This window comes from Sebastes umbrosus, chromosome 24, assembly GCF_015220745.1.
Source record: "Sebastes umbrosus isolate fSebUmb1 chromosome 24, fSebUmb1.pri, whole genome shotgun sequence".
Lineage (NCBI taxonomy): Eukaryota > Metazoa > Chordata > Actinopteri > Perciformes > Sebastidae > Sebastes > Sebastes umbrosus.
Window position 1 is genome coordinate 11793713 of NC_051292.1, and position 27894 is coordinate 11821606.

The following is a 27894-nucleotide window of genomic DNA, read 5'->3' on the forward strand; positions in this document are numbered from 1 at the left end:
GATAGGATACATTGCCAGAAAGAATTAATAGAACTAAAAATCTCGGTTTTATATTGTGAGTAATTTTGTATTAAATGTTTCTATTTAAATGCAATGCTAAATCAGATGTTAAATACAATTTGAATGGGATAAATGCACAAACACATATACTATACACATGCACACATATCTACACACACACATACAGATATATTTCCTTTTATGTGTAGAGCATAAGGGGAACAAAAAGAAAATAAATGAGTAAATATATATATATAGAGTATATACACATACACATATATATTAATTATATGAATAATAATAAAGATCATGATGATGATGATGATGATGAGGTCATGATAATAATATCAATAACAATAATATTCCCCAAACTTACAATAATAAGTTAGATAAATAAATAAGTAAATAATAAAATTATTAATAATTTGTATAATTTAGCATTAATAGTTCAATCAGTTAATTAATTAATTTAATTAACTTGACACAACAGTGTTCTTATTATTACAAGTAAATAGATAATAGATAATAGATAGATAGATAGATAGATAGATAGATAGATAGATAGATAGATAGATAGATAGATGATTATATAATTTGGCGCATGCTCAGATGTGTTCAAGGAAATCAAACCTTTCACTCGGCTATCTCCGTGGCGTTCCATCGTCACCTCGGCAGCCTTCGTGACTTTCCGGCCCTCTTCGTTTCCACTCGGGTCCCATCGACAGAGCTGATTTTTTCGCTGTCGTCGTTCTCCCTCGTCCTCCTCTCCGTGTTGTTGTTCTCGGTGACGCGACGGAGGTGTAGCCTGACGCGGTCTCTTACGTGTCGGTCTGAATAAAAGTGGAGCTCCGTAGACCCGGGAGTGACGAAGCGAGTCTGTGTTGGTAAGAGGATACGCAATCCGATGTTTGCTAAACAGATAGATGGCTGCCCAGAGGAGTTATTTGCGCCTAATATCCGCACCAAAGCCAACAAAGAGATCATGGCGGCGGTGTGTTGCAGAGGCTCTCAGAATGAGTCAGTCTCTGCAGGGCTCGCAACACAACTGAGACATAGGTATTAATGTGGGAGTGGGCTTGAATGTTTTTTTTTTCTCTCTTTTAACAAATAATAAGTTACAGAAGCAATCTGTCATGTAGATTTTAATTCATGTGTTTAAATTAATGTAGCCGCCAAAACTGGTGAGTGAAAGTGGGTGAAAATGCCCTAGTTGAGAACATAACTGGCATCCCATGCATGCAGACATTTCCCTCCATACAGGCTCTCACAGCTAGCAGCCTAGCTAACGTTAGCTAGCAGTTAATGCAACATTAGTAGTTTACACCAGAGCGCCAGGCTACGAGACGAGATGTTAAAAGCAGGAAAACGAGTTGAAAAAAATTCAAATAAATGGCGGCTAAATGTGCTAGCACTCCTGTGGTTGCTACCTAGCTAGCTTGTTAGCATGCTAACAGAATCAATGAAGCTTCTCAGCTAGCATGCTAGGTAGCTTTATGCTAACTGTAACGTTGAGTTGTTATGTAGTTAGCTTGCTAGCTAGCTTGCTACATGCTAATTGTAACGTTAAGTTGCCATGGAGTTAGCTGCTGCGTGCTAACTGTGATGTTAAGTTGCCATGGAGTTAGCTTGCTACATGCTAACTGTGATGTTAAGTTGCCATGGAGTTAGCTTGCTAGCTGGCTACGTGCTAACTGTAGGTTGCCATGGAGTTAGCTTGCTACATGCTAACTGTGATGTTAAGTTGCCATGGAGTTAGCTTGCTACATGCTAACTGTGATGTTAAATTGCCATGGAGTTAGCTTGCTACATGCTAACTGTGATGTTAAGTTGCCATGGAGTTAGCTTGCTACATGCTAACTGTGATGTTAAGTTGCCATGGAGTTAGCTTGCTAGCTAGCTACATGCTAACTGTAAGTTGCCATGGAGTTAGCTTGCTACGTGCTAACTGCAACGTTAAGTTGCCATGGAGATAGCTTGCTACATGCTAACTGTAACGTGAAGTTGCCATGGAGTTAGCTTGCTAGCTGGCTACGTGCTAACTGTAAGTTGCCATGGAGTTAGCCTGCTAGCTGGCTACATGCTAACTGTAACGTTAAGTTGCCATGGAGTTAGCTTGCTAGCTGGCTACGTGCTAACTGTAGGTTGCCATGGAGTTAGCTTGCTAGCTGGCTACATGCTAACTGCAACGTTAAGTTTCCATGGAGTTATCTTTAGTTTTCGATGTTTATGGGATGTTGCAGCATATTTTAAAACGGCACATTAACGTTATGTTGTTGAGTCTTGCTTTATAAATTACTTCAGTGCACCACTTTCTGTCCAGAAAGTCGTTTATTATTATGTCTTACAAATGAATTGTCTGCTAGCATGTGAAGCTAAGCCACACCCTCCTTTTTGAACATGCACTGTGGATAAAGCACCTCTTATGAGTGTTTACTGTACATTATACACTACTTCATCATTGTTTGTGCTGCAAAGTTCTGTTTCAAAACATAATCAAATATGCATTTTTCTTTCTTTTTTTGCAGATTTTTAAATGACAATGGAGGCTGGTGACACACAGCAAAGTGGTGAAACAGTTGTCTCGGAGTCTGAGGCCCAGCAGATCACCCTGGCCCAGGTAAATCTGATCATGTACATGTTGTAATATATGGTGCACAATTCAAAGAGTAATTCCTACTGTTGAGCAGTGTTATTAACTTCAAACAGGCAGGGCATGATGGTGGGTTGTCATGGTTACAGGCATCCATAGCAGCTGGCCAGGTGACAACCAGTGGTAACACAGTGACTCTAGTGCAGTTACCCAACGGTCAGACGGTCCAAGTGCACGGGGTGATCCAAGCTGCTCAGCCCTCCGTCATCCAGTCTCCACAAGTCCAGACAGTACAGGTGAGAGGAGAAAGAACTTTTTCTTTTTGGTGCATTACAGCACATAATAAACCCTGTTTTTTAGTTTTATTGTCCAAATAACAACCACTATATGCTGACATGTTTGATTCAGAATTTTAAAGTTAAAGAAATTGCACCTGAAACCTTTTCTTGCTTGCTATATTATATTCTTCACATTTGGATCCACCGTCATTGCTACATATTTGCAATGAAACAAATCCTTGTAAATGATGTTACAATGTTTTATACAACTGATTTTTTATTTTTTATTTTTTATTTTTTTTTGCTGTTGAAATTAGAGTATAATGATTTTTGTTCACTTGCAGATTTCGACTGTTGGTGAGAGCGAGGACTCTCAGGAATCCGTAGACAGCGTGACAGATTCTCAGAAGAGGCGAGAGATCCTGTCCAGACGACCTTCTTATAGGTCTGTAACATTTTATCACAAATAAGTCATGAATTTAGAAGAGCTCTTTCATCCCATACAAACATTTGCCCTGTAATTTAATCGCTTTTTGTCTGCATCACACGTATAAGTGTGGTAGTGACTGATGCTTTTCCATTTTGTCATTTTGGGCTGCAACTAATGATAATTTTGACTGTCGATTATTTTCTTGATTAATTTTGATTAGTTGTTTGGTCTATAAAATGGGGGAAAATGTTGATCAGTGTTTCCCAAAGCCCAAGATGACGTCCTCAAATGTCTTGTTTTGTCCACAACTCAAAGATATTCAGTTTACTGTCATAGAGGAGAAAAGAAACCAGAACATATTCACATTTAAGAAGCTGGAATCAGAGAATTTAGACTTTTATTTCTTCTTAAAAAATTACTCAAACCAATTAATCGATTATCAAAATCGTCGCAGATTAATTTTATAGTTGACAACTAATGGATTAATTGTTGCAGCTCTAGCAAACAGCTTAACTTGCAACTGCTTCGAAGGAAGGAGGCTGCGATTTCATTGCACATGAGAGAGGGGTTAAGTAATTTTGGATCATATGTGTAATGTGTTTTTAAAATCGGAAAAAAGGTTTGCTGAGATTTCTCTGCCATTGTTTTTCATCTACAGGAAGATTCTGAATGATTTATCGTCGGATGTTCCAGCAGTGCCTCGAATTGAGGAAGAGAAGTCAGAGGACGACACGGCCCCTGCCATCACCACAGTCACCATGCCCACTCCAATCTACCAGACTAGCAGCGGCCAGTACAGTAAGTTCTTAGTGGATACTGTGATACAGGAAGCTGGTGGTTTGTGTTGAAACACCCAGGATTTCCTGCTATCAAGCTCTGCCCTTTTGCTGTTTGCAATCATAGTTTCTGTCCTGAGGCAAATTAAATTTAGAGGCAGCTGAAAACAAAGTCTTGACAATCAGATGTGTATATATATTTTTATATTTTATATTTTTTTTAAATCAATGAATAATCGTGATTAGCATTTTGGCCATAATTGTGCAGCCGTAGTCTGACATGAGGTAGAGTTTGTTTGTGACACTCAATAAAGTCCATGTTAGATGTGGAACATGTGAATGATGCCACTGCTGTACACTGCTACATGAAGACAATATAACAAAAAAGAAAATGTGTTGGCCATTGCTGCCGTTAACAGTGTTTAAGCTGTATACTGTAGAAACAGATAGATGTAGAGTCAGTAACGTCACACATGTTTAAGAAAGGACAATTTGAATTGAGGCTGCCGCCTTGTATTGCAATTGTCCTATGTACTGGATCACTTGCGTTCATCTGAGACTGATTCTAACACGATGTCCCTCTGCAGTCGCCATTACACAGGGTGGGGCCATCCAGCTGGCCAATAACGGCACAGATGGAGTGCAAGGCCTGCAGACGCTCACCATGGCCAACGCAGGCCAGCAGGGTGCCACCATCCTGCAGTACGCCCAGACCAGCGACGGGCAGCAGATCCTAGTGCCCAGCAACCAAGTGGTTGTACAAGGTGGGGAAATAATTCAACATGATGTTCCAAGTTAAGCATGCTGAAGGTGAATGAATGAGTTTTGTGATACACTGTGTGTGTTTACCCGTCTTTGTCCGTCAGCCGCCTCAGGTGACGTCCAGGCCTATCAGATCCGCACCGCCCCCACCAGCGCCATCACTCCCGGGGTGGTCATGGCGACTTCGCCTGCACTGGGCTCAGGAGGAGGCACCGAGGAAGTCACACGCAAAAGGGAGGTCCGACTTATGAAAAACAGGTATGAGTTTTATGAGGTTGACTACTTGTGTATATTCTTCTTGTTGATGCAAGGGATCTCACAAAACAAGAAAATTAACAGTTGATACCAATGCCAATAAAATTCCAAGATTCTCAATACCAAGTCGATACCACGGTAAAAAAACAAAACAATAAATCCTCCTTTATTACCATTTACATACTGTTTTTTGTCAGGAAGTTACAGGTCATTCCTTCTCTATTATCTATTATATATTGCTGTGAAAACATCTCTTGATCACATCATGATGATGTTAGAATTTACTTTCGCCAATACTCATTTTTACTGAATAGATCCAATGCATCATAATGTAAATCAATGGCAGGACTGGGCTGCTAACAGCTAAAGTTAACTAGCTTTCCACTTTAACTTTGATGTCCACAATGTAGCATTACCAAGGAAAAAATAGGGTGCGTCTCCTGGATGCATTTCTAGTGAGTTTACTGCGTCCCAAACAGATTTCCATTGTCCCCGGGACGCAGTTAGTCTCCAGCCCTGACGGTACCTGCGGCAGAAAAACAAGTACCGTCACGCTTTCAGAAATTTGGCATCGAATTGGTTCTCATTACATCCCTAGCTGATGCTGTAGTGTTGCCAGGTCGTTGCTGTAATCTTTGATATCAATAAGGATATTTTGTTTGTTTATTTCACACATACAATTTACATAAAAGGAATGTAAAGTATGTGTGAGGGTGTGGTAGAAACCTATAATGGCTTATATAAAAACCACATCCCAAAGGACATCCAAAAGGTAAAGATATTACCATACAAACCTGTACATTTTAAATATTAGTGTCAAAAAATTTCACATATGAAAATAAGTGTAGGAGTAAAGTTTGCCATGTTGTGATTTGAGCATATTTGTTTATGCTAAATGCAATACCTGTGAGGGTTTCTGCACAATATTTGTCATTGTTTTGTGTTGTTAATTGATTTCCAATAATAAATCTATACATATATTAGCATAAAGCAGCATATTTAACCACTCCCATGTTGATAAGAGTATTAAATACTTGACAAATCTCCCTTTAAGGTACATTTTGAACATAAAAAAATGATTAATTTGCAATTAATCACGACTAACTGTGGACAATCATGCAATTAAATATTTGAATGGATTGACAGCCCTAGTTTAGACCTTAACCACAGATATATATACTCACACGTGTTCTTGATGTCCCACAGGGAGGCAGCCCGCGAGTGTCGCAGGAAGAAGAAGGAGTACGTCAAATGTCTGGAGAACCGCGTGGCTGTCCTGGAGAACCAGAACAAAACCCTCATCGAGGAACTCAAAGCCCTCAAAGACTTGTACTGCCACAAATCAGAGTAGAAAACGTCACCAAACGCCTGCCAGGTGCCCCGTCTGTCCCCATGTACAGAGACTCAGCACAGAGCCATGCATCTGGATGCCACTCCCCCTCCCCCACGCCCCCTTTTCTACTCTTTTGCTTTCTTTTTAAAAACTGCTGAAAAATCTGTAAAGTGACTCACCGGGAATAGAAAAACCACCCTCTCCCACTTCAGCGATTTGAAATTGTAATACTGTTCCCATCGGTTTCCCACGAAAGGGTCGAAGCAACGTTCAGAACGGATGTGGAGACGACAACGATACAGGGTCCTTGTGGTGAAGTGAACAGACTATGAGGCTGTTCTTGTGTTTTTTGACGCCACCAAAGGGAAGCATTCCAGTCACTGGTGCCTGGACAAACTGGGCGACATCACCAGCAACGTGGGAACTGCTCAATTACCATCACCAATAGCGACGGAACTTTTTACAGCGTAATCTCCCCAAGACACTTGGATTACTTGGGAGAGGTTACCTTTTGTGTGCAACGTTTGTAATTGTACCTGCGCTCTCGCATTAACATCTGTTACTTACTAATGCTTTGAACTGTAGACGGGCTGCGTCATGGACATTTTATCTTTTAGCTGTTTTGTTGAATTATGTATTGGATTATCTGCTCGCATAATGCCATTTTTTTTTTTTTTTTTTTTTACTTTTAATTTCCTTTGCCTTGATACGACATGAACAAAAAAAAAAAAAAAGCTAAGCATTATGTTGGGTTGTAAAAATGGTCGTCATGTTAAATGCAGCTTTAAACATACATGATGAAAACCTACCGTAGTCCAGATCTCTCAAGTGGAACATTAATGGTTACTTCATGTGATTGTTTGGTCTGTGATGCATGTTCCCAATCATAATACTAAGGCTCATTGTTTTTGATTTCTACCAAACTTAACTTCCCCAGATATATAAAAGGAGCAGACTAGTGTTAAAGGTGCTGTTGGTAACGTTAAGCCACGAGATGTCGCTTTCTCCCTTCCCCTTTTCATTGCATTCACTTCAGAACAAGTGGTTGCCAGGCATCCACACTATCTGATGATACAGAGATACCACGTGACACCAACGTCGCTTTACTATTGGCTGACAAACCTTGTTAGAAGTGGGAACCAAACGTCAGATATCTTCCACAGAGGTAAACAAAACATTAATTTTGGGCCCACCAACATTTTTAAAATGATTAATTCACAATTGTAATTTTTTTTCAGGAAAAGACATACATTTATTCCTTTTTAAAAGCTCTGTAGATGTATTATTTTTAAAAAAAATAATCGTCTACATAAAAATGTTATCAATAAGACATTTAAACTGGGATTTTGTTTCCCGCTGCTCACCGGAGTTTACAGTAAACTACCAAATAGTTTCAATCGTAACGTTGACATTCAAATTCTAAATCAAAATTTGAATGCTTTTCTTGGTTGTTTAAATGTCTATTCTGTCTAAACCCGGCATTTCTGCACAAGTGCAGATAAAGATCAGGCTACACTAATATTATTAGTATCACACTATTTGTAGGATTGTTTCCGACTCGTGTGATCCAAACATTTCCAGAGCGTTGTAAAGTCCCAAAGTCAACATGTATTGAAAAAAGATTGATGTGATCATTTGCAAAATTCACACCATGTTGTTATCTCACTAAATATTCTGCTTTAATCCATATTTGTTGGTGTTTAGCCTTTCAAAAACAGTGTTTTCACTGCGGTCAAGAAACTGTATGCGGGGGTGTATAAGGAGACGGTCTAGCAGCAATCTAACAGCACCATAAATTACATTTATATAGCCACAATAACAAGATTTTTTTTTTTTTTTAGAGTGACATTCAAAGCTTCATTTGAAAACCTCAATAGAAGCTTCAAATGTAATGTAATTTTTTTTTTTTTTTAATATAAATGTTATTAATTCCTGGATTCTTTTTTTTAACAAAAAACAAAAATAATGAGCCTTACTTGTTTGGCAATGAAAGAAAATAGTTCTAAACTAATTTTGGAGATGCATGGCCCATCACTGGAATCATGGATTGTTTGGTATGTTGGTGTATTATACCGTCTTTGAACATGTAATGTCACCTTATTTGGAAAGGTTGAATTCTGTATAATTTAGGAGAGAAAAAACAAATTCTGCAGTTGGATGTTGGAAGTCTCCAAATTGAGTTTACAGGATTACAAAGCGGCATGTGCATTTTCCTCGCATACACAATCCTACCACACACAGCTAACCGGTTATTAATCACAGAGTGTCCATGAGTGTTTTGTTGCTTATTAATTATCAAGGCATCATCATACATTTGATTATTAGTTGTGTGGATTGTCAAATCTCACCCAAGTACGACCCGATTGCACCTATCAAACACCTTGTAAAGTGCGACCAAATCAAAAAGACTTTCACAGTGAACAAAATGTCATGCTAATGGAATGCCATGTTGCATTATTTTAGGTATTATGTATAGTCATGCTTTTTTTTTATGTTGCTTTGCATTAATTTTGTATTCACAATTTCTAAATGTCAGCACCAACTTGTATAATACAGTGCATTATGTTAGAGCTATTCAAATATTACATTTTTGGCAGCTGTTAATAAATGTGTTTCTGGTATTCTGGATTTTTTTTTTTAAACATTTTTATTTGATTCTTATGCAAAAACTACGAAGGAGAATTAGGGCCACATTGAGGGGAAAAAAATAAATCAGATTTAAGTCGTAATATTACGAGAATAAAGTCACAGGTTTACGAGAAGAAAAGTCATATTACGAGAATAATGTCATACGTTAACGAGAAAAAAGTTGTAGTATTATTATTAGTAAAGTTGTGACCTTTTTTCTCGTAAAATTATGACTTTTTTTCTCTTAAAATTATGACTTTATTGTTGTAATATTAAGACTTTTTTTCTCGCAAAGTTATAACTTTATTCTCGTAATATTATGACTTTTTTTTCTTTAAATCGTATGACTTTATCCTCATTAAATTACGACTATTTTCTCGTAATATTATGACTTTTTTCCCTCAATGTGGCCCTAATACACCTTCGTAAAAAACAGTAAATTCTTACAAAGAATGAGAGAAAACCGACCACAGTTAAGGCACCCGGTTGTCACAAATCCACCCTGAGTGGCAGTTTCCAACATTTATACACATGGATGTCCCTTTGTTTGTCATAGTGGACCTCTTCAACTGTGAACTTGTGCTTCAGCATGCTCAGAAAGTCGGTATCTCGCTTGTAGCGGATCTTGCAGGCCAGCAGCACCACGGTGGAGTCCGAACACAGGTGCTCCAGGGTGTGCAGCAGTGGCACAAAGGTGTCCTCCAGGTAAACAATGTCTGCTCCCAGGACCAGATCATACCCCCCAGCTGGGTAACGTTCAAGGCCCTCGCCCCAGGTCAGATCAGACACAACCACTGACCCCTGGGAGTCTTGGGGCACGTTGGCCTTCACGTTGGCAGCCAGGAAGTCCAGGGCAGGCTCTCTGTCAGTGATGGTCACTTTGGCACCTAAGAAAGATTGAGAATGTGACACTGCCTGATTAATTTTAAAATGTCCCATATTATAAAAAAGTGAGATTTTCATGTTTTTTTATTATAAAGTAGCCTTAATTCCTATATAAATACTGTGAAAGTATCGAAACACTCAATCCACAGGGAAATACACACAGCCCGCATTCAGAAACTCTTCATTTGAAACAAGCTGTTAGGATTTCTGCCCATTCGTGATGTCACAAATATACAATATTTAGACCCGTGACACAATTTTAAACGTAAACATTCTAAATGTGTCCCAGTTTATGTCCTGGTTGCAGTGTAATGTGAATGTCGTCAGCTAACAGGAAGTAAACATGGACCCAAGCTGTTGCCTAGCAACGCAATTCTGTTGCAATTCCGTCAAAATGTACTAAAACGGAGCGTTTCAGACAGAGGGTAAATACAGGCATATTCAGGCCGACAGTATGAGGAAAATAAAGGGTTTTTTGAACATGTAAATATGGGACCTTTAATATGCATGTGACTCTTATATACTCACCCAGCAGGGCTGCAACAATGCCCACCAGTCCAGTGCCAGCTCCCAGTTCAATGACCCCTTTGCCCTTTAACTCCACCTTCCCCATCTCCAGGTACATACACATGACAACTGCCTGCAAAAAAGAGAGACACATTTAATCACATATAAGTAGACTGAACAGTGGTGACGTTGCCTTTGAACGCATCACGTACCGCATCCCACACCACGGCTGCTACACCGAGCTTCTTCCAGTCCTGGGCGAGACGGAGGTCGTGGTCGGCGAACCGGAACTGGGCTGATGTATTATGGAGTTTGGACAGAGCCGGTAACGAGTTTTCAACGTACGGAACCAGAGCCATGCTGTGAAATCACGAGAAACTACACTGTAGTCATAGTTTAGCCATAGTGTCCCAGTACGCATGCGCAGTAGTGATGTCAAGGTCGCGAACGAACTGGCTAAAAGAGCCGGCTCTTTTAAGTGAACGATGGGAGCCGGCTCTCTTTTTTTTTGTTTCTTTTTATTAATTCAAGGCAGAATGATAGGATGATCTTCTCCGTGCCACGGGCACTCCATGCAGTAACTGCGCCTGACGTTGTGTTAATGACGTCCGTGCGACCAATCAGGTGATGACAGACAAGGATCATATCATCAAGCAGGGAGGGGGTCGGGGGTGCGCGGCACGCTGACCGAGAGGAAGAGAGAAAGAGAGAGAGGAGTGCGGCGCGCGAACAGCAGACAAGATGAGTGACAGTCAGAAACGAAGCAGCATGTAAAATTACGGTATTCTGGAAATTATAAGGTTTAGTATAGTGATATATCTGCACACATACTAATCTTAGGTCAAAACTGCGCTAAATTTGGCTGAATTATAAAAGCCAGAAGTGGTAAAACAAAGAGCCGTTTGGGAGCCGAAAGAGCCGGTTCTTCTTGGTGGGCTGAGCCAAATGATCTGGATCACTAAAAAGATCCCGAATTCCCATCACTAATGCGCAGTTTCTTGTTCTCTGACGTTTTTTAAGGTAGCCGGTTGGGTACTGCCTTTTTCCGGTAGACCCTTCTGCGACCATTTCTTTTGAATTCGTCTATCTTTTCTCCAAATCATCAAACCAATTTGCCTCATCACATCGGAAGTAGCTCCGTTGTCGGTTTGTTTTATTAAATATTATAGCAAAGAAGCAACATTTCCGAGCCCACCCTTAACGCATCACTGAGCAATTTTAGCCAATTATGTAACAGCTTGATAAAAATTGACCAATAGGAATGCGTCGTTTCATAAAGGGGCGTGTCCGCAAAGGTTTTTCTCAACGGCTTGTGTTTCCTCTATAATGGGAGTGGGCGAGGCCTGCAGATGACGTCCATGAAGCTAACAACACGTAGCAGCAATACTGTTTCCGGTTTATTTGCGTTCCTGTACTCAAAATAAAAGCAGAGAAATGAACTCTTGATCTATGCTGCAGTTTTTAATTATCTCTGAGTAATGTCTCTCTCCCCTTAGCGCATGGGTCAGCAACCACCTTTACTATCAAAAGAGCCATTTTAGGCAAAAAAAGAAACATATATCTGTCTGGAGCCGCAAAACATTTGAGCATTGTGATGAAGGTAACACAGTTTAAGTATATAGTATATAAGTCTAATGCAGTGAGGGCCAAAGTGCAAATGTACTACGGAGTATTAGGGCCGCATTGAGGGGAAAAACATCTGAGATTTACAAAATAAAGTCATAATATTACTAGAATAAAGTCATAACTTTACGAGAAAAAAAGAAAATAACACAAAATATTAATAGTTTTTAATATTATGACTTCATTCTCATAATAAACTTTTTTTCTCGTAAATTTATGACTTTATTCTCATAATATTACAACTTTTTTCTAGGAAATCTATGACTTTATTGTCGAATTCTCCTATACATTTTTTTTCCTCAATGTGGCCCTAATACTCCGTCGTATCGTCGTACCATAAACCTACAACAATGATAAATAAAAATTCAAATGTAAACAAAAAACAGTTATTCATTATTTTTTAAGTCCTCAGCGAGCTGCTGGTTGCAGATTCCTGCCCTAGCGTGAGGTTAAATTAAAGTTTAAATTATAAAACAAAAAAAATAACACACAGAGAATATACAGATCGGTCCATTGTTTAATATGTGCATTAGAAAAATACATATTCTCACAATTCTGACATTTGCCTTATTTGTTTTTTTTGTATTAAATATGATCTGTAGGTTTTAAAGGCTCGTTTTTTGAGTTGTTGTGGTTGTTTTGGGTCTGTGGTCTATCATGAATTCAAATTGAACTTAGCTTAATTTTCTTTTTACATTTTACCAGCCACCTTTTATGTACAACTTAAAGGTCCCATATCGTGCTCATTTTCAAGCTCTTACTTGTTTTTTATGTCTAAATATTTAAATTGAGCTTTATATTTAAATTATAACAATGGGGACTTTTAATTTGAAAACCAGTAGGCGGAAGTTACGTCTGAACTGAGCTGGCTGCTTGAGGTGGCTTTGACATCTAAAGACGTTTCTCTCTCTCTCTGCTAATGCGACGAGATGAGAGCTAACGCTGGCTGTCTTCTTAAAATACCAACCCTCGCTACCTCTCCGCTTCTTTAGCTACCTCTAGAGTTGTTTCCAGGTAGACTATATCCACGGTAGTGTTGTAGAAACGCCTTAAAGTGTGACTCGCACCGCAGTGAGGATGAATTGATCCTCGTTGCTAATGAAGAGCACAGAATGGATTGAGCTGCGGAAGCTAGCTGGTTAGCATGCTAGCCATGGAGGTAGCTGTGCTGCTCATACTGCAGACACCCAGCTGGCTGGTGGGATCCTCACTCTGCAGCCAAACACACAGCCTAGTCTGGGCCCTAACATGCTAAACTGTTAACTATCTGAAGCTAGAGTCACACAGATTCACATTTATTAACAGCTTAGAGGATTAAAGGTGTCCCAGTGTGACTAGTATAGGTGTTGTATGGGAACCAGTGCTGGCTGCTGTAGCAGGACTGCTGTAGGTCAACAACAACGATGGGAGGCTCGGTGTCTTGCTGCATCTCTCCAGGGGAGAGTCCCAAGATCCACAGGAGGGAGCTGGAGCTGGAGGAGTGTCCCATCACCACCGCAGAGGACGTGAGCGAGGACACGGGGACATACCTGCAGCACATCAGCGACAGGGAGCTCCCTGATGGTGGGTTGGACTGCACACACTTTTTGTTTTACTTCTAATAAGGATGCTGGGAAGGTGTGGTTCCACCTTGACCCCCAAATAATAATCAAGAATAGCTCCACAACTACCAGGTCTATATGCATGGTCTCTGTGGTGGAGTAGTGATGGAGGATTAGGGGCCACATTGAGGAAAACAAATCAGAGATTTTAGAGAATAAAGTCATATCAGGAGAATAAAGTCATAGGTTTATGAGAAAAAAAAGTTATAATATTACGAGAATAAAGTCATAAGTTTATGAGAAAAAAATCCTAATAACACGAGAATAAAGTCATAGGTTTACGAGAAAATTGTTTTAATATTATGAGAATAAAGTCATAGGTTTACGAGAAAAAAATTGTAATATGAGAATAAAGTCATGTTTACGAGAAAAACATTTTTAATATGAGAATAAAGTCATAAGTTTACGAGAAAAAATTCCTAATAACACGAGAATAAAGTCATAGGTTTACGAGAAAATTGTTTTAATATTATGAGAATAAAGTCATAGGTTTACGAGAAAAAAATTGTAATATGAGAATAAAGTCATAAGTTTACGAGAAAAAAATTTGTAATATGAGAATAAAGTCATAAGTTTAAGAGAAAAAATTTGTAATATTACGAGAATAAAGTCATAAATTTACGAGAAAAAATTCGAAATATTCTGAGAATAAAGTCATAAGTTTACGAGAAAAAAATCCTAATAACACGAGAATAAAGTCATAGGTTTACGAGAAAATTGTTTTAATATTATGAGAATAAAGTCATAGGTTTACGAGAAAAAAATTGTAATATGAGAATAAAGTCATAAGTTTACGAGAAAAAAATTTGTAATATGAGAATAAAGTCATAAGTTTAAGAGAAAAAATTTGTAATATTACGAGAATAAAGTCATAAATTTACGAGAAAAAATTCGAAATATTCTGAGAATAAAGTCATAAGTTTACGAGAAAAAAATCCTAATAACACGAGAATAAAGTCATAGGTTTACGAGAAAATTGTTTTAATATTATGAGAATAAAGTCATAGGTTTACGAGAAAAAAATTGTAATATGAGAATAAAGTCATAAGTTTAAGAGAAAAAAATTGTAATATTATGAGAGTAAAGTCATACGTTTACGTGAAAAAAATCGTAGTATGAGAGTAAAGTCATAAGTTTACAAGAGAAAAAGTCGTAGTGTTCTGAGAATAAAGTCATAATATTATTAAGTAGTAATTTTACGTGTTATTTTAGAGGGGAAATAGAGCAGCGTGTGTGAAAATGAGGAACGGGGAGCATCTTGTGAAGTTCTACTTTAGTATAGGTCTCTCAAATAATGAAATACTTCATCTTTTGGCTCATCAGCACCACATTATCATCAGTATCAGGACCTTGGAGTAGACCTTTTTCAATGTTCAAATGAAGACACCGGTTTCTTGAGTTCCTCGTCTGTTTATTGAGAAAATGCGACCCCCAGTCTGCAGAGTGGGAAAATGATCTAACCCTTGTTTTCTACATGCTCTTTTATTCACTTTTGATGTCGCCTTTATCTCTTCTTTAACCTTGAACCATCAGAGACCCATTCAAATGGTTATACACTTTTGACTATCTGACATCTATTATTTCACTCCCCTAACTTTGAAGCATCAGAGACCCAATTAAATGGTTGTATTCTTAACTCAAAACACAGGAAAAACAGAGGTCCATTGCAGTTCACACAGGGCACAGAGAACATGTTTTTACACCTTGAAAAGATCGTGCAAGAAACTGCGTTTATCCCGAAGAAAGAACCACATGGACCTGCCGGGGAAATTGCCTCTTTTGTGGAGGAGGAAATTACTTTTCTTTCTCGTAAAGTTATGACTTTATTCTCATTAAATTGCGACTTTTTTTCTGTTCTGTTCTGTCGTTTTAGTAGCGTTAAGGCCTCGTCTTTTAGAAACAATCGGAAAAAAGACCACCACAGCATTTTATGACGTTTTGAAAGGCAGTGTTTTAACACACAGCTCAGCCGAACCTGGTAAAAGAGGTCAAATGACCCTCAGCTACATAGAACCATTATGGAGACTCTCGGGACATGCAGTAGTCTAAAAAAATGCTTCCCTTTTATACTTGCTTCTTCTTCCAGAACTGGCACAAGAGGCCAACCCATCAGATCACCCCAGAGCCAGCACCCTCTTCCTCAACAAGTCGCAGACGGACGGTGAGTATTTCTCTCCTTAAAGACGTCACCGATTGATTCTCTCCTCTGAATCTCCCTAAACTCACTCACTTTTTCTCCCCGTTTCAGTGCGTGAGAAAAGAAAAAGCAACTACCTGAATCACGTAAGTGACGGGGTTTGCATGTTAGGGGTGGGGAAAAAAAGGATTCGCCAATGTATCGCGATGTAAGTTCAAACTGGTGTGACATGCGGTGATGTGCGTTCTAATCTCCCCAGATGTCCCCAGGGCTCCTGACCAAAAAGTACAGCTCCTGCTCGACAATATTCCTCGATGACAGCACAGTCAGCCAGCCCAACCTCAAGAGCACGATCAAATGGTAAGTGACTTTACCTCCGTCTTCTAAATATCTATATTTCAGTGTGCTGGTTTCCTTTTTAGCAGGTCATGTGACGAGGGAAGAGTTGAGGCATTTTGTCCGTCGCTACTCAAAAACACATTTTCATTTCTGCCGCGAGCTAACAAGCTATCTCCGTGGTTAGCACTGGTTTCAGTTAGGAGTGTTACCAAACACAAATGGCGCGTTTTTTCCCCGAACCGCAGACATCGAGATCTCCGTCAATACTAGTCGCAATATAGACGTGATCTACATTATCAGCCCTACAGATGAAGGAAGACAGGATATGCGAGATGCTGCATGGTGCAAAAAAAGCATGAAATCACATCCAGTGGATTCACTGTGTGTCTGTGTCGGTTTCTCTTTTGTTCCAGCGTGGCGTTGGCCATATACTATCACATCAAAAACAGGTAGGAGAAGTTTGATATGTTTGTCGTAGAGGTGTTGTCGTACTGTTTTATTTCCTTGTGTCCAGTACTTTGATATTTAGTTGCTATTATGACTGACATGAGTTTCATAAAACCCCAAAAACAAACCCGACTCAATCATTATTAGTTTGTTTCCTGGCTAATAATGTGATAGGGGTTGTTCTGGTCATAATAGCAACTGATAGATAGATAGATAGATAGATAGTTAGATAGATAGATAGATAGATAGATAGATAGATAGATAGATAGATAGATAGATAGATAGATAGATAGATAGATGGTCAGATAGATAGATAGATAGGTGGTTAGATAGCTAGATGGTCAGATAGATAGATAGATAGATAGATAGATAGATGGTCAGATAGATAGATAGACTGTCAGATAGATAGGTAGTCATCTTTTCAGAGCATCATATCAATGTTTTGTTCATCATGTCCATTCGGTAGTTATCTAGGAAACATTACAACAAATAGAAACATTCACATATTCCTCAGGTTTTCATCAAACTCTATTGGTGTCATAACTCTGTAGACAGCAGTTAGTCAGTCAGTCAGTGAGTTCATTTTGAACCTAGCAACTTTTGGAAGATGGTTAAAAAAGTCAATTGGTCATTTTGTACAATGGGATAAAAATCCTGTAATATGCACATTTAACATTGATGTTCTGTTCCTGCAGAGACTCAAACCGCTCGCTGGATATATTCGATGAGAAGAAGCACCCTCTGTCGGTGAGTTGAGGTATCTGGTTACATGAGGAAGCGATGTTTACTGTTGCCCGATTGAGCAATGACGATGACCTTCTGCCCAACAGAGAGAAAAGATTCCAGATGACTACGCCGTGGTCGACCCAGAACACAAACTCATCTACCGCTTCATACGAACGCTCTTTAGCTCTGCGCAGCTCACTGCGGAGTGCGCTATCGTCACTCTGGTAAGTTTACAGATTCAGACCCTCTTATCTCTATCACTTATGTGTGTGTATATACAATAGAGTCTCAAGGCAGTGTGTGAAATAGTCACAAAATGTAATCTATTTGATTTGTGTACATAGACACAAATTTACCTTTTTTGTGACTTTCAACAACGTATTTTTCATGCTTTTTCCTACGAATATCCAGCAACACGTGTCAATTTCTGCTCCAATCCTTCAAAATAAAACTACTTAGTTAGGTTTAGGAAAAGATAGACTTGGTTAGGCTTAGGTAACAAACTACTTGGTTAGGTTTAGGAAAAGATTGACTTGGTTAGGTTTAGGCAACAAACTACTTAGATAGGTTTAGGGAAAGATCAACTTGGTTAGGCATAGGCAACAAACTACTTAGTTAGGTTTAGGAAAATATTGACTTGGTTAGGCATAGGCAACAAACTACTTAGTTAGGTTTAGGAAAATATTGACTTGGTTAGGCTTAGGTAACAAACTACTTAATTAGGTTTAGGAAAAGATTGACTGGGTTAGGTTTAGGCAACAAACTACTTAGTTAGATTTAGGGAAAGATCAACTTGGTTAGGCATAGGCAATAAACTACTTAGTTAGGTTTAGGAAAATATTGACTTGGTTAGGCATAGGCAACAAACTACTTAGTTAGGTTTAGGAAAAGATTGACTTGGTTAGGCATAGGCAACAAACTACTTAGTTAGGTTTATGAAAAGATTGACTTGGTTAGGCTTAGGCAACAAACTACTTAGTTAGGTTTAGGAAAGGATCAACGTGGTTAGGCATAGGCAACAAACTACTTAGTTAGGTTTAGGAGAGGATCAACTTGGTTAGGCTTAGGCAACAAACTACTTAGTTAGGCTCAGGATAAGATTGCGGTTTGGGTTTAGATAACACCTTGAGTGGCGTAATTTAAGTACGGATGTTACGTGACAATAACTACTTAGATAGCTTTTCGGAAAAGATCGTTGTCTGGGTTAAAATAACTCCGTAAGTGACGTAACTTAAGTACGGATGTTGCGTGACAAACTTTGACTTTGACACGAAAGTCCTGTTTTTTGACCCAGCCATCCACCCCGACCTCCTTCCTTCGCTGCTCTCTATACTCCTTGGTTGAAAAAAAATGTGTGTCTATGTACACAAATCTATGCATTACATTTCGTGACTTTTTCATGACCCTGCTGTGCGACTGGGCTGGTATATATCCTGTGTGAACCGGTTTTCGTGTGCTGTGTTTTAGGTATATCTGGAAAGGCTGCTGACGTATGCCGAGATGGACATCTGTCCTTGTAACTGGAAGCGGATTGTTCTCGGTGCCATCCTGCTGGCCTCCAAGGTCTGGGACGACCAGGCCGTGTGGAACGTCGACTACTGCCAGATCCTCAAAGACATCACAGTGGAGGACATGTGAGTGTCGCCTTTTCATCCATGAAGTTACTGTTCATTGGACTAAAACCAATTGAGTAACCTGCAACCCAGACCTGATTTGATACATTCGCTTTTCTGCAGGAATGAGATGGAGCGCCACTTCCTGGAGCTGCTCCAGTTCAACATCAACGTCCCGGCCAGCGTCTACGCCAAGTATTACTTTGACCTGCGCTCACTGGCCGACGACAACAACCTCAGTTTCCCTCTGGAGCCATTGAGCAACAAGCGGGCCCAAAAACTAGAGGTGAGTACGTCCAAGGCTGCACTCACACTAGGGCTTGGACGATACACCTATCTCCTGATTCGATACTATCACGATACCTACGTTGCCGATTCGCGATTTTTAAATATTTTGAAAACCAGACGTAGTCACACGTGTATACTTCCTCTAACTTCGCCAAGGTCGTCGCTAGCTCTCCTGTCAGTTCTTTATCCATCCGTGGTCAGCTCCATCGGGGCCGTTTGAATGCATATAACATAAATGTCAGTATATGGGTGCTCTACAGTTGCGTCGGACGATTTGACCACGGAGACGAGGCTGGCTTGACCGCACGTTACCACAATACGATAACGTTTCCTGTCCGTGACAGAGTTAGCATGCAGCTTTGGCTCTGCTTTTCCTGTCAATGTGTGAAACCCAAAGTGTTTCCATCCTCAACTGGATGTGTAGTGTTTACCACTTTGGATTTGAAATGTGAGGGTGCAGGTCGTATCCACGTGCTTTCGGCTCGCTGCGGTTTGTTTTGGTTGAAGGATACGGAACAGATACGACATCACTTAACTCAGACTACAACAATAAAAACTTCCTTCTAAAAAATTGCGATACATGGTTGAATTGATTTTTTTTTTTTTTTCACCCCTAATAACCATTATGTGCTCATGAATTTGCCTCTAGGCCATCTCCAGGCTGTGCGAGGACAAGTACAAGGACCTGAGCAAATCGGCTATGAGGAGGTCCGTCAGTGTAGACAACATGGTCGGCATCAAGAGCTCCCAGGCCGTGCTGTCGTAGATCTGCGACGGAGGTGGAGCAACGGGCTTGGAGCGCAGCGACAGGATACGGTGCCACATTCAGGAAGTCAGACAGCATTCGCCAAGAGACATTTCCAAAGTAGATAATATCAGTAACTAAATGTTAAATGTCGACTTTGGGGAGGAACAAAAGAGCAGACGTTTACCATACAATATCTCTAAAGTATAATGAATCCAGTCTCTATGTGTTCATTACAAAGAACTTCAGCTATCTGCCTTTAAAGCATGATCAATTGGTGAAATATTTTGCAGACTGAAATGTTTTTTTTCAAATGGATGTGTAACTTTGGAAGGAATCAGCATGAAAAAATGCTTCTGAGGACCTCATCTTCTTTTATTTCCACATCAGCCGATCTCTTAGGAGTCATTTCTCTGGCTTTGGCCCCTCTTTCTCTCCACCAGCCGTATCCCCCCCACCCCCCTCACCTTTATTCACATGATGACAGACTGTCTTGAACTACCCTGTGGTGTAGTTCTGCACATGGACAAAGAGTAGACTTTGTTTTGCTTACTATGTAGGCCCCTATAGCTGTGAAATGTACGAGACTTTATTTAATTCAAATAAATTTCAGTCGCTGTTTAAAGTCGAGGCTGCTTAGGTGGGAAATGTGTCGTGGTGGTCTCTTTGATAAATGTTTGAAAAAGGAGCGAAAAAAACAACCATGATGGCGGCAACAACAATTCATCGTGGTTTTACTATGATGTGATCATTTTTTCTCAGTTGTTTGTTTCAAACCCTCAAAGTTTAGCTCCTTTCAAAGCAAAAGCTTGACCTTTGCAGGGCAGCACAGCTTAAAGAGAAATAGCATTTGTGCTTTGCGTAATTATTTCGTATGCAGGAAAAAATATGAATTAATATAAAGTAGGGCTGCAACTAACAATTATTTTCATAGTCGATTAATCCGTCAATTATTTTCTCAATTAATCGATTAGTTGTTTGGTCTTTAAAATGTCAGTCAAATGTCGATCAGTGTTTCCTAAAGCCTAACATGACGTCCTTAAATGTCTTGTTTTGTCCACAACTCAAAGATATTCAGTTTACTGCCATAGAGTTACGGAAGCCCTGAAAAGTGTAATGGCAATTTTCATATATCTGCAGTTAACACTGTACCTTTAGATAATCTCAGGGCCTCACATCTAGCAGACCTTGTCACCATAAGCATTAAAACAGTGACCCGACAGTTTGTTCTTCTGTGACTATAAACAACAGAGGGCTGAACTACTTGTTATGTCTTGTGATGCTCTGTTGTCTGTTCTGTGCTGACGTAATGATACGCTTTCTATTTTTCTCTTCTTTGCACTTATCTGTGTGTTAGGCTTTAGAATGTATAAATACTGACTACACTGTAAGTCTGATCTAAATTATTTTCTCTCCTGTGTTTATGACTTAAGTACAATTTTTTTTTTTTGCCGGGATAATCTTTCTAAGTATCTTTTTTTTTTGCCTCTTAGGGATTTTTTTAGGCTGCTTTTTGTTTGTTGTTGTAATACTTATTTCGACCACGAGAGTGCACCACTACCCCATGTTTTAAGTAGGACTAAGCATTCGGGTTTTCTTCCAGGTGAGATTTAATGTCTCTATGCACTCTAAACACAAGGTACGTATAGACTGTTTTAACAGCATTGCATTGCTAGGCAACAGCTTGTGTTTATGTCATTCACATACACTGTAACCGGAAATAAACTGGGACACATCTTGACGCTTATACTAAACGTAAACACTAATCAGCCTACATTTTTTTACCTGTTTCACAGACAAAAAAAATGAACTTTGAAAGTCGTCGTTGTAGCTGTTCTTAAGTCATAAACACAGGAGAGAAAATAATTAAGATCAGACTTAGAAAATCAGAAAAAAAAAAGTTCTTGCTTGCCTTTCAGGGCTTCCGTATACAAAGGAGTAAAGAAACCAGAAAATATTCCCATTTAAGAAGCTGGAATCAGAATTTAGACTTTTTTTTTTTCTTAAAAAAATTACTCAAAACAATTAATCGATTATCAAAATGATTAATTAATAGTTGGCAACTAATCGATTAATCGTTGCAGCTCAGATAGAAAGCGGTTTCATGCCAGGTTGATTGGCCAAAGACCAGATCAGTATCTTATAAACCACTTTGTAAATTCATGAGTCCACTTAGTCACTAATCCAGCCGTTTCTCCTGGAGAGCTCTTTTGCACATATTAACTTTTCCACAGTGAAAATTCTACACAAGTATAACGGTAAGCGGACAGATATTAAATATAAAGCTAAAGGTGCTGATTTCAGTCTGGCTGCTGGCCTCAAGGAGGCACTACATGGTTGATTTCCAAAGCAGAAGTCCCATTGCTGCAAGAGTCTCATTATCCAAAAGGCTCACATGACACCCGCAGGTTAATGGACTACTACAATGAAAATTGACATTCAGTAGTTCGGACACACACAAAGCCTTTTCAGAGTGACTGGCAGATATGTGTTTTAATTATGACCCTCTATACAGCTCCACTGTTAATTGCCTCCATCTTTAGAGTGAATTGAATTTATTGTACATGTCAGTGGAACTTTAATCATTCATTTCTCACAGCATGGAAAAGCTCCTAACGACGCCGAAATGTCAGTGACGTTGACAGACAAAGAAAAAATCCTGACTTTTATAATCACAACACTTCGGGTTTGTTTGTGAGTGAAAGGCATTTCTAGCTATTTGAAATGATGTAAAAGGAAAATCATGCACTGTCTGCCTTACTTACTGTATATGAAAACTATATCTGGAACTAGAAGTGCACTTGGAGAGCGGACCTGAACATGACTTCAATTCATTTGAATAAAGTTTGATTCAAAAGTGAAATGAAATGACACACAAAGGCAACAGGCATATTTAGAACAGTAAGAGGATTAAAATACATTTGCAGAGCATTTGCCAATATTTTATTCAATATGATTTTGACATTAACTCAACTAACTAAAATAAATATAAACAAATATTGTGAACACACACACATATGTATATACCTATATAAATAAAAATATTAATTGTATTAATTATAATTATATAATAACCGTCACTTATAAATGATAGTTAATTAAACTTAGTTCGTAGTTATTTAACTGTCAACAAATAATGAAATGATAATTAATAATGTTTACTAATTATTAGTTATTTTATCATTAAGTTTGTTTAATATGAAATAATTAGTTTATAAATTACATATTGTATCATAGCTGATAAGAGACAATAATAAAATTCTGATTATATTATTAAAGTATTTATTATCAGTTTATTGTTGCACACGTACCATTTTATATGCTATAGTAAGACTTTGTTAATAATTAACAAATGTAGACATTTAAGAAATTGTTTATAAAACATCGATAAACATTACATAGATAGATGGACCAGAGACCAGTTATTAACTATTGACAAAATAAATCTAAATAATGTTTATATATGTTTTTACAAAGTATTTAGTTACCATTTAACAAGGTATTATAATCAAAAAACTTTATAACAGCCATCCAAATAATATTTATAGACGGTTTACAAACTAATTATTAACCATTAGCAACGTGTTGCAAATATGTGGTCCATCTATCTATGTAATGTAATTTTAGATATTTTACAAATAATTTCTTAAAGCTTTACAAATACATTTCATAATCATTAACAAATACTTCATATGTAGTTTATAAAATGTTAGAATGTGTGCAACATTGAACTGTTAAAATAAAAAAATACTACTAATAATTAGTAAACATTATTAATTAACATTTATTTTTTAAAATTTTTTATTTACCATTTATAAATGATGGAAATTATGAAGTGTTACGCAAATATATATATATATACCAATATTGCACCTTTAATTAAACCTGCAGTAACTGTCTGTGGTTTGGTGCTGAGTAGGTAGTGCACAATATAGATCTACTTCAGGATTATTCTGATGTTGTTGCCAGGTAACCTAAATGTCAGCAATATTGCCTATATTGCTTTTTTTCATAAATTTCATATTTCTCCTATTTTAATTAGTGAATGAAATCTGGAGATATATGAAATATAATACAAACAATATCTTAACAAGTCAACAATGGAATCATCTGGATCTTTTTTTTGCTATCAACACCCCTGAGTGAATGGATACCTTTTCTTCTGTCGCGTCTCCTGGCAACCTCTGTGCCCCCTCCTCTCCATTAACTATCATGTTCATGACCTACACATTCTCAGACAGTTGAGAGTGTTCGACCCTCAAAGATGAATTTGCAACACATGCATCCCTCAAACAGCTCTCTCTCCAATTCGTCCAACGCGACAACTACGGGCGACTGGAATCAACACGTGGATCAAACGTCCGGCTGTCTTTCCTGGGACTTTCCTTTGTCAGATAAAATTTTCCTGGCGTTTTTTCTCGTGTTTCTCGGCTGCGTCATTTTTTCGTCGACGGCAAACGGCTTTCTCCTTTTTCTGACCGTGAGATTTAAGCAGCTACTCTGGCAACCGCAGTACGTTCTGCTCAAAAACATATCAGTTTGTAGTGTTGGGATGAGTTTCGTAACTGCTTTGGTTGTCTTGACTGCTATAGTGCAGAAGCAACCTCAGATCTATGGAAACTGGTGCATAGCACAGTTCTGCATATTACGTTGCTTTTTCCTGACGTTCCAGATGACTTTGGCTCTAATGGCTGTAGAACGCTACATATTCATTTGTCATGGCATCCACTACCTCAGGATGATCAATACCTGCAATGTTCACATCAGTGTTGGACTCATTTGGCTGGTCAGTGGGGCAGTGAGCCTTCATGGAGGGTTAGTGCTGAGCCACATTCAGTGTGGCTTCCAACGGCCAACCAGCGGGCTCCTGTGCGATGCTTTCACCATCAAGGAGCACATGACATTTTCCCGGGAAGAAGGGATGCGGGTGTTTGTTCCCCCATCTGTTATAATGACTTTTTGCATATTGTCCATCTGCTACTGCTATGGGTGCATGTATCATGCAGCTCTCAGGGTGAGCATGACTCTTAAGTGTAATAACCACCGAGCCAATCGCACTGTGGGATTCTACTTCTTAATGTTTTTCCTGCAGCTGGTGCTGAGCGTCATTTTTATCGTCCTCACGCTGACGGGGAAGAGAAAAGCGTCGTCCTGCATGACGATTACATCCATAGTGACGCCACTGCTAATAATCATACCCCCGTGCATCAATACGGTTTTCCATCTCATCCGGAACCCGCAGATTAAGCGGCTAGTCTTTGCTGCGTACCGTCAGAAATGCCCGTCTACAATGAGGGCAGAGGTGTTTGAGCAGAGCAGTGGGGCTGACGAGATAGGAGAGCACACAATTCAGGTTGAGCTCGAAAGGCAAGTGGCGAGGGAGAACGTGACGACTACACCTATTCCTCTACCTGGTTACGTTGTTCCTTCTATTTCTGAGGATTGTTTGTAGTCTCAAACCACTGACTGCTTTCAGGTGGCCCCTTTATCAGGACCAAACACTGCTCCAATAACGTGCCATCTATAGCCGCTTGTAGCACAATTAGCCTGTCAAAAGCCATGCATATATATATATTAAAGAGGACCTATTATGCTTTCGCGCTTTCTCCCTTTCCTTTAGTGTGTTCTATAGTTTTTTGTGCATGTAAAAGGTCTGCAAAGTTGCAAAGCCCACGCCAAATGTAGAAACACTGCTCCTGAACTGCTTAGAACGTCTCGCTTGAAGTCCCGCCTTTTCTTCCGCAACGTGGTGATGTCACCAAGTAACACATTTGCATAATACCCGTCGAGCGGTTAGTTTGGCACGTCCTCAAACAAAGCTTGTTAGAGCGGAGCTGGAGCGGAGTCTGAAGAGTTTGGTTCGGTTGATATATCACAACATTTTCAAACATACAGAGGGTTAAAAGAGTTGCTGCAGTAGAAAAAGTAGAATGTTTTTTGAACATTAAAGCATGTAAACATGTTCTAGTAGAAACCCAAAATGCAAGTATGCACTTGAAAATAATGTCCTCTTTAAAATGTTGTGTAGAATGATCTATCAGGACAATTATTTATTTTTATTTACAATAAGTTGTAATAGACATTTTTGGGTGGTTAACATGAAGGGTATAGCTAACTATTTAATGTGACTGCAAGGGTGTTATTTTATTTTTATACCTGTAATTATGTACACAAAAAAAAATGATCTCAATGTGAAAATGGTTCAGTAAGTCGGTAGGTTCAATAGAGAAGTGCTCCAACACACTGTTTTTTGTATATATTGTTATATTTATTGATTTCTGTGATATTCAGCCTACACCTCTGATTCACAATATATTACTTAATTATTATTTTATTCCTGTCTCCTGTCCTAAGGTTTAAGGTTAAATAGTTCCTGATGTACACAATGTTATGTGTCATTTTTGCTGTTAAAAGTTCTGCTGACTTCTTGTTTTTGTCATTGTCACGTGTCAGGTTTATTGACTCATATATTTTTCGATATCTAAATGTAGTCATCATGGTTATGTTGTGACTTTAATGCAGATACTTGTACATAATTAAACACATTAGTTGGATCTATAATTTATAGTTTTGAACATGTTTTCCTTTTTCAGTCACTACTTCGGAAAAGATAGTAATTCAAGAAACGGTAAGGGTACATCTCGTACATCTCTAAAGCCACGTGGCCTTGCAAATGGCTTACCAAGACATGAACTCTGTTTATAACTATATAAAATTTACCACCAATCTCTATTTCAACTGATAAGGCATATTGTTTTTGGAGTAAGCCAATCTCCATTTCCTCTCTAAAGGTTAATGAATAACAAAAGAGTCCACGGAAGATAACATAAGTGAAAAGTATTGGCCCAAGAATTGAGCCTTGTGGCACTCCAAATGAATGTTTTTTGAGGGGTTTTCAGTGAGAGTAAGTTGAGATTTTCCAGGCTGTTGTGACTAATAGTAAGAGAGGCTACACTTCGGATCAGAAATGCCATCAATGAATGAAAAATGGCCGCATATTTTGCTAATTACATTATAAACTAAACTCACCAGGGATTCGCCATGCAAGTTTGCCTTTTCTGGAAAATGGTGTAGATTTTTTTTCTACCTCTTGGAAACAGCGGCGCATGTAACTATAATTCAGTTTGAGCACATTTCTCATTAGAAATGCTGATGGCTTACTTTATTGTACATTTACTTTGGCTTTAACATGTTAAGTGGTCTAATTTAATAGCAGCATCGATGTCACTTAAATTAAATTCAAATTACCATGTCGCCACAGGTTGTTAATTAGGTGATATATGCAGTATGTTCCCTCAGGAGGAAGCTATCACGGTGATATCATTGGTTTGGACAGAGAGCAACTGGTTGCCATGCTACCAGACCAACCAACCAACCACTGCATAGTGCTTTGAAGAAAATGTATTTTATGTTGTCCTTCAATGTGATCTCAATTATGCTTTACAAGAATAGGTGTTTTTGTCTTCTCTTATTTTTTCTGTTTACAAACAAAAAACTTTTTTCTAGAGCCCCTCAACACCAAATAATTAAGATGATGGTGATAACGGTATAAAAATCATTTTTAGGTGACTTTTAACCAGTTATACCCTTGATTGCCCCACATAACTCTTTCTCTTTGTATTTACTATATATGTCACTTTTAGACTGCCTACTTACCCCTCTATTATTTGCAGAAAAGTCACTGGATAATGGCTTCTATATATCATACCATTTACAGAAGACACCCGCAGTTATTAGCATGGTAACACGCTGAGCTTTGATGAAGCAAGTGGTGATTATCAGACACCTGACTCGAGACTCTTAGCATGTTTGACTTGACTGGTATTGGAGAGACAACGTCAGCTTTTTTCTCTTTGTACTTGGCAACAGCTAACCTTGAATTTGAAAAGCCTTTTCAGTGAAAAACAGTAATACATACAAGATTTATCTTA

At 38.7% G+C, this 27894-nt stretch overlaps 3 protein-coding genes across 6 annotated transcripts; 2 read left to right on the forward strand and 1 right to left on the reverse strand.

Moving 5' to 3' along the window:
* The first annotated feature begins 745 nt into the window (after positions 1-745).
* LOC119483813 (cyclic AMP-responsive element-binding protein 1-like) lies at positions 746-9050 on the forward strand. Of its 4 annotated transcripts, none has more exons than XM_037762304.1 (8): positions 746-884; positions 2526-2617; positions 2707-2886; positions 3213-3313; positions 3957-4096; positions 4662-4838; positions 4941-5094; positions 6298-9045. In XM_037762304.1, exons 2-8 carry the CDS (start codon positions 2534-2536, stop codon positions 6440-6442), a joined length of 981 nt encoding a protein of 326 aa, XP_037618232.1. In that variant the 5' UTR covers positions 746-884; positions 2526-2533; the 3' UTR covers positions 6443-9045. The 4 variants fall into 4 exon arrangements, with proteins under 4 accessions (XP_037618232.1, XP_037618235.1, XP_037618234.1 ...); XM_037762307.1 differs by having other exon boundaries at positions 747-884; positions 2740-2886; XM_037762306.1 differs by lacking the exon at positions 746-884 and adding an exon at positions 891-1056 and having other exon boundaries at positions 6298-9050.
* Positions 9051-9384: 334 nt separating this feature from the next.
* Positions 9385-10803, reverse strand: mettl21a (methyltransferase like 21A). The gene is made up of 3 exons (XM_037762334.1): positions 10657-10803; positions 10466-10577; positions 9385-9939 (listed from the first exon to the last, which is right to left on the reverse strand). The coding sequence occupies exons 1-3, from the start codon at positions 10801-10803 to the stop codon at positions 9542-9544; spliced, it is 657 nt and encodes a 218-aa protein (XP_037618262.1). The 3' UTR covers positions 9385-9541.
* A 2102-nt stretch (positions 10804-12905) lies between these two features.
* On the forward strand, positions 12906-20611 carry LOC119483809 (cyclin-Y-like protein 1). The gene is made up of 10 exons (XM_037762301.1): positions 12906-13630; positions 15755-15829; positions 15917-15951; positions 16065-16165; positions 16558-16593; positions 17287-17338; positions 17422-17541; positions 18785-18951; positions 19054-19216; positions 19868-20611. The coding sequence occupies exons 1-10, from the start codon at positions 13471-13473 to the stop codon at positions 19982-19984; spliced, it is 1026 nt and encodes a 341-aa protein (XP_037618229.1). The 5' UTR covers positions 12906-13470; the 3' UTR covers positions 19985-20611.
* Positions 20612-27894: the final 7283 nt, after the last annotated feature.

Bases quoted from the DNA above. Each gene is read 5' to 3' on its own strand.
- mettl21a (XM_037762334.1), bottom strand. From the start codon at position 10,803: ATGGCTCTGGTTCCGTACGTTGAAAACTCGTTACCGGCTCTGTCCAAA. The intron at 10,578-10,656 runs GTACGTGATGCG...TCTTTTTTGCAG, and splicing joins CAGCCGTGGTGTGGGATGCG to GCAGTTGTCATGTGTATGTA. The intron at 9,940-10,465 runs GTGAGTATATAA...AATCTTTCTTAG, and splicing joins CATTGTTGCAGCCCTGCTGG to GTGCCAAAGTGACCATCACT.
- LOC119483813 (XM_037762304.1), top strand. From the start codon at position 2,534: ATGACAATGGAGGCTGGTGACACACAGCAAAGTGGTGAAACAGTTGTC. The intron at 2,887-3,212 runs GTGAGAGGAGAA...GTTCACTTGCAG, and splicing joins CACAAGTCCAGACAGTACAG to ATTTCGACTGTTGGTGAGAG. The intron at 4,839-4,940 runs GTGGGGAAATAA...TTTGTCCGTCAG, and splicing joins CAACCAAGTGGTTGTACAAG to CCGCCTCAGGTGACGTCCAG.
- LOC119483809 (XM_037762301.1), top strand. From the start codon at position 13,471: ATGGGAGGCTCGGTGTCTTGCTGCATCTCTCCAGGGGAGAGTCCCAAG. The intron at 15,830-15,916 runs GTGAGTATTTCT...TCCCCGTTTCAG, and splicing joins CAACAAGTCGCAGACGGACG to TGCGTGAGAAAAGAAAAAGC. The intron at 16,594-17,286 runs GTAGGAGAAGTT...CTGTTCCTGCAG, and splicing joins TACTATCACATCAAAAACAG to AGACTCAAACCGCTCGCTGG.